Source organism: Cetorhinus maximus, chromosome 1 (genome assembly GCF_964194155.1).
Source record: "Cetorhinus maximus chromosome 1, sCetMax3.hap1.1, whole genome shotgun sequence".
NCBI lineage: Eukaryota > Metazoa > Chordata > Chondrichthyes > Lamniformes > Cetorhinidae > Cetorhinus > Cetorhinus maximus.
Window position 1 is genome coordinate 71,415 of NC_135879.1, and position 15,517 is coordinate 86,931.

Here is a 15,517-nt window from a genome sequence, read left to right on the forward strand (position 1 = left end):
AAGGTGGTGGTGAGCTGCCTTCTTAAACTGCCACAGTCCATGTGGTGTAGGTACACCCATAGTGCTGTTAGGAAGGGAGTTCCAGGATTTTGACCCAGCCACAGTGAAGCAACAGCGATATATTTCCAAGTCAGGATGGTGAGTGACTTGGAGGGGAACTTCCAGGTGGTGGTGTTCCCATGTATCTGCTGCCCTTGTCCTTCTCGATGGTAGTGGTTGTGGGTTTGGAAGGTGCTGTCGAAGGAGCCTTGGTGAATTCCTGCAGTGCATCTTGTAGATGGTACACACTTCTACTACTGTGCGTCGGTGGTGGAGGGAGTGAATGTTTGTGGATGTGGAGCCAATCAAGCGACTGCTTTGTCCTGGACAGTGTCAAGCTTCTTGAGTGTTGTGGGAGCTGCACTCACCTGGGCAAGTGGGGAGTATTCCATCACACTCCTGACTTGTACCTTGTAGATGGTGGACAGGCTTTGGGGAGTCAGGAGGTGAGTTTCTCATTGCACGATTCTTAACCTCTGACCTGTTCTTGTAGCCACAGTATTTATATGGCTAGTCCAGTTCAGTTTCTGGTTAATAGTAACCCCCAGGATGTTGATAGTTGGGGATTCAGTGATGGTAATGCCATTGAACATCAAGGGGCGATGGTTGGATTCTCTTGTTGGAGATGGTCATTGCCTGGCACTTGTGTGGCGCGAATGTTACTTGCCACTTGTCAGCCCAAACCTGGATATTGTCCAGGTCTTGCTGCATTTGGACATGGACTGCTTCAGTATCTGAGGAGTCGGGAATGATGTTGAACATTGTGCAATCATCAGCGAACATCCTCACTTCTGACCTTATGATGGGAGGAAGGGCATTGATGAAACAGCTGAACATTGGTTGGGCCAAGGACACTACCCTGAGGAACTCCTGCAGTGATGTCCTGGAGCTGAGATGACTGACCTCCAAAACCACAACCAACTTCCTTTGTGCTAGGCATGACTCCAACCAGCGGAGAGTTTTGCCCCTAATTCCCATTGACTCCAGTTTTGCTAGGGCTCCTTGATGCCACACTCGGTCAAATGCGGCCTGGATGTCAAGGGCAGTCACTCTCACCACACCTCGGGAATTCAGCTCTTTTGTCATGTTTGAACCAAGGCTGCAACGAGGTCAGGAGCTGAGTAGCCCTGTCGGAACCCAAACTGGGCATCAGCAGGTTATTGCTAAGCAAGTGCTGCTTGGTAACACTGTTGATGACCCCTTCCATTACTTTACTGATGATCGAGAGTAGACTGATGGGGCGGTAATTGGCCGGGCTGGATTTGTCCTGCTTTTTGTATACGGGACATACCTGGGCAATTTTCCACATAGCCAGATAGATGCCAGTGTTGTAGCTGTACTGGAACAGCTTGGCTAGGGGCGCGGCAAGTTCTGGAGCACAAGTCTTCAGCACTATTGCTGGAATATTGTCAGTGCCCATAGCCTGTGCAGTATCCAGTGCCTTCAGCTATTTCTTGATATCACGTGGAGTGAATCGAATTGGCTGAAGACATCTGTGTTGCTGGGAACTTCCGGAGGAAGCTGAAATGGATCATCCACTCGGCACTTCTGACTGAAGATTGTAGCAAATGCTTCAGTCTTATCTTTTGATAATCACTGATTACCACATTATCACTGATGTGCTGGTCTCCCCCATCATTGAGGATAGGGATATTTGTGGAGCCTCCTCCTCCAGTGAGTTGTTTAATTGTCCACCACCATTCACGACTGGATGTGGCAGGAGTGCAGAGCTTAGATCTGATCCGTTGGTTGTGGGATTGCTTAGCCCTGTCTCTCACCTGCTGCTTATGCTGTTTGGCACGCAAGTTGTCCTGTGTTATAGCTTCATCAGGTTAACATCTCAAAGGGTTCATTAAGGAGAATCAAAAAGGATTTGTAAAAGTTAGATGTGTCCTGCCAAATATAATAGTTTTTTGAGGAAATAATGGAGTATATTATTGAACAAAATACTGTGGATATTATGTGTCTGTATTTTCCAAAAGTGCTTTATGGAGGGCTGCATAGGAGACTTCACAAAGTTAAAGCATGTGACATTGAAGGGAAAGTGTCAATATTCCCCCAAAGGAATGTTTAGGTCTTTTTCTGAGCGACACTAGATGAATGAACTCATTCGTGTTGCTTTAGTTGGCGTCGGTTGGTAATTTAGTTGGCGTGGGCTGGTAATTTAAGCAACGTACCACTGGATATGGGCTGCTGACTCAGTTACAGGGGTACTTAAAAATTCACTGGGACTGACATGGTTGTTTTCCTTTGACCCAGTCTCCTGCAGCCCCCCTCCTGCCCCCACCCCCATAAAATATGAATTGAAATATAAAATGCTTGTCCAGAAGTAGCTTTTATAAGAGAAGTTTATAGAAGTTTATAAATAATCAAAAATAAAAATTCACATGAATGTGGGAATGGCAAGGGAATAAAACAAAGCGGATATCTCTGTCAAGGCTGTCAGGAGTATAATGACCAAATGACCTCTTCTGTGCTCTAATATTTTATGATTCTATTTATTTACAAACTTTCCTGCTAAATTTTCTTTGCAAAGTTCTATTATGTCATTTGTGATCCATTGAAAAGCCATCCACCCAAATCCACAAATGTCTGACCATTCCGTCTTAACAGATTGTCTGAGGTAACTTTTCAAGCCAAAAAATCATTTCCTTTCAGCTGAAGAATCCTGTCCCAGTGGACCAGGGTTCTGTTTTTACAAGAAGAGGAAGAAATCTGAGAGAGGTTGTTCCTCAGAAGAGAAGACCTGGTTCAAGTAGCTTTATTTCCACAGTGGGTGGGAAGGCTCTGTGACAGTGGGTGTGAAGGCTCTGTGACAGTGGGCGGGAAGGCTCTGTGACAGTGGGTGTGAAGGCTCTGTGACAGTGGGCGGGAAGGCTCTGTGACAGTGGGCGGGAAGGCTCTGTGACAGTGGGCGGGAAGGCTCTGTGACAGTGGGTGTGAAGGCTCTGTGACAGTGGGCGGGAAGGCTCTGTGACAGTGGGTGTGAAGGCTCTGTGACAGTGGGCGGGAAGGCTCTGTGACAGTGGGCGGGAAGGCTCTGTGACAGTGGGTGGGAAGGCACTGTGACAGTGGGCGGGAAGGCTCTGTGACGGTGGGTGTGAAGGCTCTGTGACAGTGGGCGGGAAGGCTCTGTGACAGTGGGCGGGAAGGCTCTGTGACGGTGGGTGTGAAGGCTCTGTGACAGTGGGCGGGAAGGCTCTGTGACAGTGGGCGGGAAGGCTCTGTGACAGTGGGTGTGAAGGCTCTGTGACAGTGGGCGGGAAGGCTCTGTGACAGTGGGTGTGAAGGCTCTGTGACAGTGGGCGGGAAGGCTCTGTGACAGTGGGCGGGAAGGCTCTGTGACAGTGGGTGGGAAGGCACTGTGACAGTGGGCGGGAAGGCTCTGTGACAGTGGGCGGGAAGGCACTGTGACAGTGGGCGGGAAGGCTCTGTGACGGTGGGCGGGAAGGCTCTGTGACGGTGGGCGGGAAGGCTCTGTGACAGTGGGCGGGAAGGCTCTGTGACAGTGGGCGGGAAGGCTCTGTGACAGTGCACAGGAAGCAGCCACAAACCTATTACCGTAGCACCTTCACGATCTGCTGTCTTTGCCAGGAGACACGTGACTCTTTCAATATTAAATACTTCACCAGGACATGCCACAGTGTCTCAGAAAATGAATATATGGAGGATGGTTGCTGTAATTTCTCCTTTTGTCCGTCCTGATACCTTGTTGTGCATCAGTTGGGCGTGCAGGGAACTCACTCTCAGCCTCAGAACTATCGACATGAACAGAACAGGATGGCTCTTCAGTTTCCCTCTCCTTCCCATGGGAAACTCTTGTAAGGCTGGAGCTCTTGGTTCTCACTAAGAGGGTGGTATTTCATAGAGGTGACAGGGGTCTCACCTGCTGGCTGGAGAAATCCACAGATCCCTGAAGGCAGCAAGGCAGATAGATAGGGCAGGTAAGATGGTTAAGAAGGCATATGGGATACTTTTATTAGCCGAGCATTGAATACAAGAGCAGGGAGGTTATGTTGGAACTGCATAAAACGCTGGTTAGGCTACAACTGGAGTACTGTGTGCAGTTCCGGTCATCACATTATAGGAAGGATGTGATTGCACTGGAGAGGGTGCAGAGGAGATTTACCAGGATGCTGCCTGGGCTGGAGGGTCTGAACTATGAGGAAAGATTGGATAGGCTGGGGTTGTTTCCCTTGGAGCAGTGAAGGTTGAGAGGGGACCTGATAGAGGTGTATAAGATTATGAGAGGCATAGATAGGGTGGATAGGAAGACATTTTTTCCATTAGTAGAGGGGTCAATAACCGGGGTGGGGGGCATAGATTTAAAGTAAGAGGTAGAAGACTAAGAGGGGATTTGAGGAGAAAGTTTTTCACCCAGTGGGTGGTGGGAGTCTGGAACTCACTGCCTGAAAGGGTGTTTGAGTCAGAAACTCTGGTAACATATTCACTTGTGTTGCCATAGCCTCCAGGGCCAAGCGCTGGAAGATGGGATTAATGTAGTCAGGTATTTGTTGATGGTGTGGACATGATGGGCTGAATGGCCTCCTTCTAAGTTGTAAGTGTCTATGAGAGCCAGCGAGAGTCTTGTGTCCCCTCCTTTCAGAAAGGCCTGCCAGAATGAAGTGCCAGTCAGGCACTTAACTGAGTAGCGCCAGTCCTTTCCAAAGATCAAGCTCTCTGGGGTGGAAATAATGCCCCTGAGAGCTGCTGACCAGTTAGAGCCCCAACAGCTGAGCATGGCCTGGCAGTACCAGCGAGAGTAGTAGCTGCTTCAGCAGCGAGATCCAGGATCACCGAGGGCTCAGGCAATAGGTGAGTGGGGTGGGGTGGGGGTCACGGAATGGGGGTGTGGAGGGTGGTTAGCAAAGACAGTGGGGTGGCCCTCAGCAGGTCCCTGTCCTTCCCAATGTCAGATGAAGAGTCATACGGACTTGAAACGTTAACTGTGTTCCTCTCCGCAGATGCTGTCAGACCTGCTGAGTTTTTCCAGCTATTTTTGTTTTGGTTTTTATCTTTGTAATTAAGGCACACAAGTTTATTTAAGTATTGAATCATTCCTGGGAAAAGACACTTCTTTTAAGTTGATACTATAACAAGATAGTGATTGAAATTTACATCTCAATTATAATGCTTTTTATTTGATTAACAGGTTTACTGCACTGTATTCCTCTTTGGATTAAGATTAGAGATTTTAGGCATTTTAACACTTAATTACATCTTTCAAAGTGTGAGATTAAAGCTCTTTACTTTAACTTGTTCATTTGTCAGGAGTCTTATCACCATCACTGGAGGGAAGGAAATCTCTCCTCCAGCGCGCGCTGTGATGTCTGTAAGAAGTCATGTGGCTCATCAGAAGTGTTATCAGGAATTAGATGTGAATGGTGTGGGACAACGGTAAGTAAACAGTTTGATCAGCAGAGTTGCCTGTCCTTAATGTGCCTTAAAATAACACGTAAACTGGTTTTGCGCCTCTTGGAGTGCGTAGAGACAACAGGCCATGATGACTCACCATCCATGGTTCCCATCATCTAATAACTCCTGCTAAAACAAATGACCTGCTTATAATCTGTAAATAATGAATGAATTCTCCTTACCCTGATGTATAAGTAAGAAATCAATATTTCCAAGCAGTTGATGAATACTCCTGACTCTAGCTGGAGTGCTTCCAACCTTTTTAACAATTGATGAATTTTCCTGATCCTGACATGAAAAAAAATTTAATCTCCTGAATAATTACTGAGTTCTCCCAAACAGTAAATAATTACTAAATTATTCTGAGCCTGAGCCATAAATAACCAATGAATTTTACTAATCTCAAACATTGACTTAGATTAATTTTTAAAAGATCGAAATTAAAAATTATGTTTGAATTTCTTCTTGATTTATTTAATGAATTGATTTACAGCTGACCATTTCCTGCCATAGTTTGCGTTTATTCATTGAATGTCATGATTGATCATCCTCAGAGGGAAAAAGCAATTTTATTTTCTCCGTCAGTGTGGCTCAACCATCAGCATTGACGAGGTTCAGTAACATGAGCAGCCTTAGAGTAGGCCAAACAACCTTTATCTTTTTAAACTCAAGCTATAATTTTATTATATATGAAGATAAAGAAATGCACCTTCCTTCTCCCACAGGTTCATGCTGACTGCTACAGTAGCCTCACACCAGAATGTAATTTTGGAAGGTTGCAGAACATGATATTGCCTCCAAATTGTGTGCGTGTATGTGCACGCAACTTCAGCAAGTTCCACTGCTTCAGGATATCAGAAACTGCACAAATGGAACAAGGCAAGCAGGAGAAACTATGGAATTTCTGATTATTTCTGTTGTTACAGACAGGAGGGGGTCAGTTCAGACAGTTCTGTTTTCCTCTTACCATTTGTCCATAAACAGAAGGTGTTTTGAATTTGTTGCTTTTAAAACAAATGTTGACTTATTTTCCCAAACCCTTGGTTTTTGTGTGATCCAATATTACTAATAAGAACAAAGAACAAAGAAAAGTACAGCACAGGAACAGGCCCTTCGGCCCTCCAAGTCTGTGCCGATCATATTGCCCGTCAACTAAAACATTTTGCACTTCTGGGGTCCGTATCCCTCTATTCCCATCCTATTCATGTATTTGTCAAGCTGCCTCTTAAACACCACTATCGTACCTGCTTCCACCACCTCCTCTGGCAGCAAATTCCAGACACTCACTACCCTCTGCATAAAAAACTTTCCCCGCACATCTCCTCTATAGTTTTCTCCTCTCACCTTAAATCTACGTCCCCTAGTAATTGACTCTTCCACCCTGGGAAAAAGCTTCTGACTATCTACTCTGTCCATGCCACTCAATTTTGTAAACTTCTATCAAGTCGCCCCTCAATCTCTGTCGCTCTAGTGAGAACAATCCGAGTTTCTCCAACCTCTCCTCATAGCTAATAACCTCCAGACCAGGCAGCATCCTGGTAAACCTCCTCTGCACCCTCTCCAACGCCTCCATATCCTTCTGGTAATGTGGCGACCAGAATTGCACGAAATATTCCAAGTGTGGCCTAACCAAGGTTCTATACAGCTGCAGCATGACTTCCCAGCTTTTATACTCAATACCCCTGCCAATGAAGGCAAGCATGCCATATGCCTTCCTGACTACCTTATCCACCTGCGTTGCCACTTTCAGTGACCTGTGGACCTGTACACCCAGATCCCTCTGCCCGTCAATGCACTTAAGGGTTCTGCCATTTACTGTATAATTCCTACCTGTATTAGACCTTCCAAAATGCATTACCTCGCATTTGTCCGGATTAAACTCCATCTGCCATTTCTCCGCCCAAGTCTCCAACTGATCTATATCCCGTTGTATCCTTTGACAATCCTCTTCACTATCTGCAACTCCTCCAACCTTGGTGTCATCTGCAAACTTACTAATTAGCCCAGTTACATTTTCCTCCAAATCATTTATGTATACCACAAACAGCAAAGGTCCCAGCACTGATCCCTGCGGAACTCCACTAGTCACAGCTCTCCATTCAGAAAAGCACCCTTCCACTGCTACCCTCTGCCTTCTATGACCAAGCCAATTCTGTATCCATCCTGCCAGCTCACCTCTGATCCCGTGCGACTTTACCTTCTGTACCAGTCTGCCATGAGGGACTTTGTCAAAGGCCTTACTGAAATCCATGTATATAACATCCACTGCCCTTCCATCGTTGATCACCTTTGTCACTTCCTCGAAAAACTCGATCAAGTTAGTGAGACACGACCTCCCCTTCACAAAACCATGCTGCCTCTCACTAATACGCCCATTTGCTTCCAAATGGTAGTAAATCCTGTCACGAAGAATCTTCTCCAATAATTTCCCTATCACTGACGTAAGGCTCACCGGCCTGTAATTTCCTGGATTATCCCTGCTACCCTTCTTAAACAATGGAACAGCATTGGCCATTCTCCAGTCCTCTGGGACCTCACCCGTAGCCAGTGAGGATACAAAGGTTTCTGTCAAGGCCCCAGCAATCTCCAACCTTTCCTCCCTCAGTACTCTGGGGTAGATCCCATCTGGCCCTAATCCCACAACAAACCCGAGTTAAGATTAACTCAGAAGGTTCGTTTATTGTACACATTCAAAACCTGCGAAAAGGAGTGTTCGCAACTTCCCACTCTGCATTCACGAAGAACAGGGAGGGATAGCGGAAAGGAGGTTTACAGTACAAGGACCACATAACTGAATATTGGTTCACATGAGTTCCAGAGTCCCAAAGTCAGAGTCCAGTGAGGAGGTCTTTCACGCCAGCATTCGATGGTCAGCTGACTGGAGATCGATGTTGTAAGATTCACTTTTTCAGGTGTTGTTGATGCTGCAAGATGAAGTAGGCACACAGAGATTGCGTCAGTTCTATAGGTGATGATATGAAATCTTCCAGTAGAGTCAGGTGGGCCAGTGGTCCAACCTGGACAGAGCTTGCTTATGTGTGGCCTGCCAGTTGGATATTAAACAGCAGACTGGCTGTACAGCTCATAAAGGTAATATTAAACTGCTCAAAAGCCCAGAGTCATGGGTCATGTGACCTTCCTTCTCCACAGTAACTTCAATAAAAGATGCTTATCCAGCGTCTGGAATTAAGCTTTCTTTTCAGGTCTAACAATGTCTCAGCCATTATGGGTTGAAAGGGGTGCCATTCGTGTTGAGGGACTGATGTTTGGAAAGCCATTGCTTCAACAGACCCACAAACTCCACCAGCAAGGTTGGCTTATCAAATGCAAATTGTCCTCCTGTAGCTCCTTTTGAAATTGGTCTGTACAGTCCCAGACCTGTTAGAAGCTCCTTAGGCATAACGAGGTGTGACATTCCAGAAACGGAGTTGTTCTGGAGACTGCTGGGGGATAATTTCCAGATAGAGGGTCAACCATCTTAACCTGCCTGTGTTCAACAGAAAAGTCCAGTTTAAAAATAAAAAATATTAAAAGGATAAAGTTTTTGGTTCCACGTTGGACGCACCAGACACTGTATTAAAACTATTGTACTAAACAGTGGTAATTTGTTATTGGATGGTAATTCCTACTTGGCCTATTCTGAACATGCCTAAATTTTGCTTTAGCATTTCAGAGATTCATTTTGAGCAAGCTTGAATAATTGAAGTTTAAAACTTAAGGCCACTTGGTAAATGTTCTGAAGTATTGCCTTAGGGAAACCTGAACACAGTTGGAAAAGCTGAGTTCGTCACCACTGGGTGATGAACAATCAATTTTCAAATTTTGATTTAATCTACAAAGCTGTTTGTCCCTGGGTGTTACTCTACAGATAATATTATTCTGTATCAGCAGCTTTTGTAACTTTTACAGATATAGTCCTTTTTTCATGCCTAACTAATTATTCTGGTTTGTTCTTATTTTAGCATTTTTATTTTCAGTTTAAAAACCAGACATAATGAAAAAAGATATATTTCATAAACTAATCTAAGTTGAGTGAAGTGGCTGAGGTTTCTATTCTGTGTTAGAAAGTAAATGGATCTCTGTAGTACTGTTGCTAATCCTGATGCTTAGATCCCAGCACTTGTTATGGTCCAAAGAGCAGTTGGTAATGTGGCCATGTGCTTGCGCATGTACGTGTATATGTGGCCATGTGGTGGAGCCTGTGTGTGGGGACATGTGGTAGAGCGTGTGTATGGGTGGGGGGTGGGTGAGAATGGGGGAGAGGCTAGGGAGTCATGTATAATGCAGTATTCCCAAGGTAATTGCAGTGTAAAGCCTATGGCTGATGTGGCTATCTTTCCATAGTTGTCAACGATGGTGATGATGATCATGCCGATACTGGGAATCATGCATCCTATAAAGATACGCAATCTGCTCCCACAACTGATTCAGGTAAACGACTTTATTATAATTTATTCTAACCACTTCTGTTGAGGAATATGTTTGAATCTTTTATAAAAAGATTCATAAAACCAGTGTTATGAGACAGCCTTTCGGTAAAGCTGAGTTATTTAAAAATTTCAGAGGGAAACTTTAAACAACTGTCATAACCTGTATTTTAAGTGGTATTTGAGATGCAACTCTAAATTCAGGAATCAGACCACCGGTTCTTGAGAGATTTTATATTAAACTAAATGAAACATTTTATTAAGTTACAATAAATTACTACTATCATACCTTTTAACAAATTCCCGAACTAATCTTCATTTAGGCAACAGCAACCCATAGTCTTAACCAGACACCAGGCAAAGCATTTTCACCGTACGAATTGAAAATGAGGTTCCTTTCACTTTGGTTCCTGTGGAGACAGTCGGAGGTTTACAGCTGCTTTGATCTTACATTGCCTCTGCCCTGCACACACAAAACTGCTGAAAATATACCTAGCACAGCTCATTGAATGTAAATTCTCATTGTATCACCAGCCGCTTCTAAAAATAAAACCTCTTTCATAGTAACAGTTTTATTAGCAATATAAACATATTGCTTCATCTCTGCTAGCTGGGTGCCAGAATTCACTCGCCTTCTTGAATGCTCTATTCAAAAAATGCAAGTGCACTCTACCTCTCTTACATCTCAAAACTAGTGCACATCAAAGCACCCAGACTAGCTGGCTTTAATCCAATTAAGACACACCCACAGACTAAACCTCTATTTTAAAAGAAACATATTTTCCAATAATATATACATTAATAGCTTCATAATACCAGACACAGCTAAATCTTTGACTTAATAGTTTATGAATCATTGCTTGGGATCATGCTATTCATCAAAATTATGGCTTAATACAAATTCTGAAATGAAGGCTTTTTGCTTGTGGACAGATTATTGTGTAGATACGTACGTGTGAAATCTATTTGGTGCTTTAGGCGAAATTTAAAACTAACGATATAATAAAATTATGCTCACTTGTTCTGCTTCACACACCTGTCCTTTTAAGTGAATTCCTTTAATCTTCATGTTGTCCAACAACAACTGATATTTATATTGCACCGCTAATATAATGAAATGCTTCACAGTAGTATTGTAAAACAGAGAATGACACTGAGCCACTTAAAATATCAAATCAAATGACCAAAAGTTTGGTCAAAGAGGAAAGTTTTAAGGAGTGTCTTAATGGAGGTAAGTAGAGAGGTGGAGAGTGTAGGGAGGGTGTTCTAGAGTTTGGGGCCTACGCAGTTGAAGGAACATCCAGTAACGGTGGAGTAATTAAAGTTGAGGATCATAAAGAGGCCAGAATTAGAGGAGTGCAGAGATCCCAGAGGGATGAGGACCTGGAGGAGATTACAGAGTTGGGGAGGAGAGAAGCCATGGATGGAATTGAAAACAAGGATGAGGATTTTAAAATCAAGATGTTGCTTGCCTGACAGTCAATGTAGGTCAGTGAGCACAGCGGGGTGATACGGGATGGGACTTTCCACAAGTTAAGACACTGGTGGCAGAGTTTTGGATGATCTCAAGTTTAGGGAGGGTAGAATATGGGAGACCAGCCAGGAGAATGTTGGAATAGTCAAGTCTAGAGGTAACTAAGGCATGAATGGGGGTTTCAGCAGCAGATGAGCTGAGACGAGGGGGAAGTTGGGCAATGTTATGGAGGTGCCATTAGTGATGGCACAATTATGAAATTGGAAGCTCATCTCGGGATCAGATGTGATACCAAGGTTGTGAACAGACTGGCTTAATCTCAGACTGTTGCCAGGGCAAGGAGTAGTGTCAGTAGCTAGGGAATAGTGTTTGGAGCGAGGACTCAAAACAATGGCTTCAGACTTCCCAGTATTTAATTTGGAGGAAATGCCACAGAATCACAGAATTGTTACAGCACAGGAGGCCATTTGGCTCATCGTTTCTGCACTGGCTCTCCAAATGAGCAATTCCTTAGTACTGTCCTCCTGCCTTCTCAGCTCCAAAGACTATAAATATAGAAGTCTGGATGCAGCTTTGCAAATGGAGTGCAGATTTCAAGCAGAGAGAGCTGATATATGAGTTTGGTGAGGGGGAGGAGTTGCTCCTTCTTTTCTACTTTTTTCTTACTTCAGTGCAGTGGAAGCAGCTGGTTGGTGAGTAACTGGTTAGCCAATTAGGAAAGAAGAAACGTATAATTCTTAGTTGAAGGTGGTACTAGCATTTAATAAATACAGTAAATTGTAGTATACATAGGAATTATTCTAAGTTGAGTAAGAAAGTAATTCAATTAAATTAAATAACAAAAGTAACAATGGCAGTATAGGTGTTGTGTTGCAGCTGTGGAATATGGGAAGTCCTGGACAGCAACACAATCCAGGACAAACATGTCTGCAGAATTTGTAAGCAGCTAGAGGAATTCTGGATCAGAATTATCTAGAAGACGAACCATAGACACTCCGCAACATCAGGGAGGGGGAGAAAGACCCTGGACTCTTTATACCAGAAGACGGTGACACCTCTTAGAATAGGGTCATCTGTTTTAGTCAGTGGTGGGGGACAGGAGGGTGCAACTGTGAGTGAGGCAGGTAAAGGAACCAAGTGGACAGTAATGGAGGAGCCTCAGACTTCGCAATTGTCAAACGGGTTTGAGGTGCTTGCGACCTGTGTGGATGAAAGCGAGGTCTACAGGGCGGATGAACAGACTAGCCAAGGCACCATGGTACAGGAAGCCGTTCAAGCAGGTGGAGCAAAAATGAATGTAGTGGCAGTTGGGGACAGTATAGTCGGGGGATAGACACTGTTCTCCTCAGCCAAGAGCAAGAATCCAGAAGGCTGTGTTGTCTGCCTGGTGCCAGTGTTTTGGATATCTGCTCAGGGCTGGAAAGGAACTTGCAGTGGGATGGGGAGAACCCAGTTGTCGTGGTCCATGTAGGTTTCAATGACATAGGTAGAACTAGGAAAGAGGTTCTGCTGAGGGAGTATGAGCAGCTAGGGTCTAAATTAAAAAGCAGAACCTCAAAAGGTAAAAATCCTTGGATTATTACTTGAGCCATGAACAAATTGGCATAGGGTAAATAAGATTAGAGAGTTAAACACGTAGCTCAAAGACTGGTGTGGCAGAGTGGGTTCTGGTTCGTGAGGCACTGGCACCAGAGCTGGGGGAAGTGGGGGTTGTAACATTGGGGTGGTCTGCACCTGAACCTTGCTGAGACCAGTGTTCTAACGAGCCATATAACTGGGGAAGTAGAGAGGATTTTAAACTAAATAGTGGAGGCAAGGGATCAAATTTGGGAAGGTGTGGGAAATCAAAGAGTAGAGACAAGGGCGGAGAGAAAGGTATTAACATGGAAGATGACAAACAGACCCTGACAGGAAGAGACAGAGAGTACAAATCTAAAAGTAAATCAGCAGATAAGACTAGAGGTTACAAAAATAATAAAAGGACAAAACTAAAGGCTCTATATGGCAGGAAAGTGGAGTTGAGGATTATCAGATCGGCCATGGTCTCATTGAATGGCGGAACAGATTCGATGGGCCGAAAGGTCTACTTCTGCTCCTATGTCTTATGGTATCTGAATGCCCGTGGCATTTGAAACAATACAAATGAACTGATAGTGCAAATAGAAATAAATAAGTACAGTCTGACAGCCATTACAGAGACATAGATTGGGACCTGAAGATTGAAGGGTACGTGACATATAGGAAGGACAGAAAGCTAGGAAAAAGTGGAGTGGTGGCTTTGTTAATTAAAGATGATATTAGCACTATATAGAGGGATGACCTAAGTTCAGGAAACCGGGATGTAGAAGCGTTTTGGGTAGAGATGAGAAATGATAAAGGCAAGAAGTCACTTTTGGGAGTGGTGTAAGGGCCCCGTAACAGTAACCACATGGTGGGACAGGATGTAAGGGAAGAGATAATGGGAGCTTGTCAGAAAGGTACAGCGATAATCATGGGGCATTTTAATCTGCATAGAGACTAGAAAAATCAGATGGGCAAAGCTGGCCTAGATGGGGAATTCATAGAATGTTTCCAGGATAGTTTTTTAGAACAGCATGTTCTGGCACCAACCAGAGAGCGGTCTATACAATTCCTGGTACTGTGCAAAGAAATAGGATTAATTAATGACCTCAAAGTGAAGGCACCCCTTTGTAGCAGCAGTCATAATATGATTGAATTTTACATTCAGTTTGAGGGAGAGAAGAGTGGGTGTAAGACTAGTATTTTAAACTTAAATAAGGACAATAATGATGTCATGAAAGTAGAGCTAGCTAAAGTGAACTGACAAATTAGGTTAAGGTCAACAGAGATGCAGTGACAGACATTTAAGGGGATATTTAAGAATACACAGAAGAGATACATTCCAACGAGAAATAAAAATTCCAAGGGGAGGACCCGCCATCAGTGGTTAACTAAAAATGTTAAAGGTAGTATCAAACTTAAAGAAAAAGTTTATAATTGCGCAAAGATGGGTGGCAGGTCAGAAGATTGGACAGAATATAAAAAAAAACAGCAAAGTATGACTAAAAGATTAATGAGGAGGGAAAAACTTAAGAGTACAAGAGAAAGCTAGCTAGAGACATAAAGACAGATAGTAAGAGTTTCTACAGATATTTGAAAAAGAAAAGATTTAACAAAGTAAGCATTGATCCTATAGAAAGTGAGTCTGGGGAATTAATAATGGAAAATAAGGAGATGGCAGCTGAATTAAACAAGTATTTTGCATCGGTCTTCACTGTAGAGGATACAAGTAACATCCCAGAAATAGCTGTAAATCAGGAAATGGAAGGGAGGGAGGAACTCAAGAAAATTACAATCACCAGGGAAGCGGTACTGAACAAATTGTTGGACAAATCCACAGGTCTTGATGGACTTCATCCTAGAGCCTTAAAATAAATGGTAGTGAGATAATTGATGTGTTGGCTTTATTTTTCCAGAATTCCCTATATTCGAGGAAGATTCCATTAGATTAGAAAATAGTGAATTTATTCAAAAAGGGAGGGAGACAGAAAGCAAGAAATTATAGACCAGTTAACAACATCTGTCATTGGGAAAATGTTAGAAGCTATTATTAAAGCCTTTATATCAGAGCACTCGGATAAATTCAAAATAATCAGGCAGAGTCAATGTGGTTTTGTGAAAGGAAAATCATATTGAACCAATTTATTGGAATTCTTTGAAGTAATTTGTGCTGTGGATAAAGGGGAACTGGTGGATGTACTGTACTTAGATTTCCAGAAGGCATTTGATAAAGTGCCACATCAAAGGTTATTGTCAAAAATAAAAGCTCATGGTGTAATGGGTAACATATTGACATGGATAAAAGATTGGATAGCTAATAGGAAACAGAGAGTAGGCATAAACGGGTCATTTTCAGGTTGGCAAGATGTAACGAGTGGTGTGCCACAGGGATCAGTTCTGGGGCCTCAACATTTTACAATTTATATAAATGACTTGGATGAAGGGACTGAAGGTATGGTTGCTAAATTTTCTGATGACACAAAGTTAGGTAGGAAAGTAAGATGTGAAGAGGACATAAGGAGGCAACAAAGGGAAGTAGCTAGGTTAAGTTAGTTGTCAAAGATCTGGAAAATGGAGTATAATGTGGGAAAATGTGAAATTG

The 15,517-nt window shown here is 43.5% G+C and overlaps 1 protein-coding gene across 1 annotated transcript in view; it reads left to right on the forward strand.

Annotated features, from left to right (window-relative positions):
• The window catches only part of dgkq (diacylglycerol kinase theta), a 153,568-nt gene that overhangs the window by 32,246 nt on the left and 105,805 nt on the right, over positions 1-15,517 (forward strand). Inside the window, exons 4-6 of the mRNA XM_078563460.1 lie at positions 5,311-5,436; positions 6,180-6,333; positions 9,799-9,885. Of these exons, the coding sequence (XP_078419586.1) occupies positions 5,311-5,436; positions 6,180-6,333; positions 9,799-9,885 (367 nt within the window). The remainder of the gene's footprint in view (positions 1-5,310; positions 5,437-6,179; positions 6,334-9,798; positions 9,886-15,517) is intronic.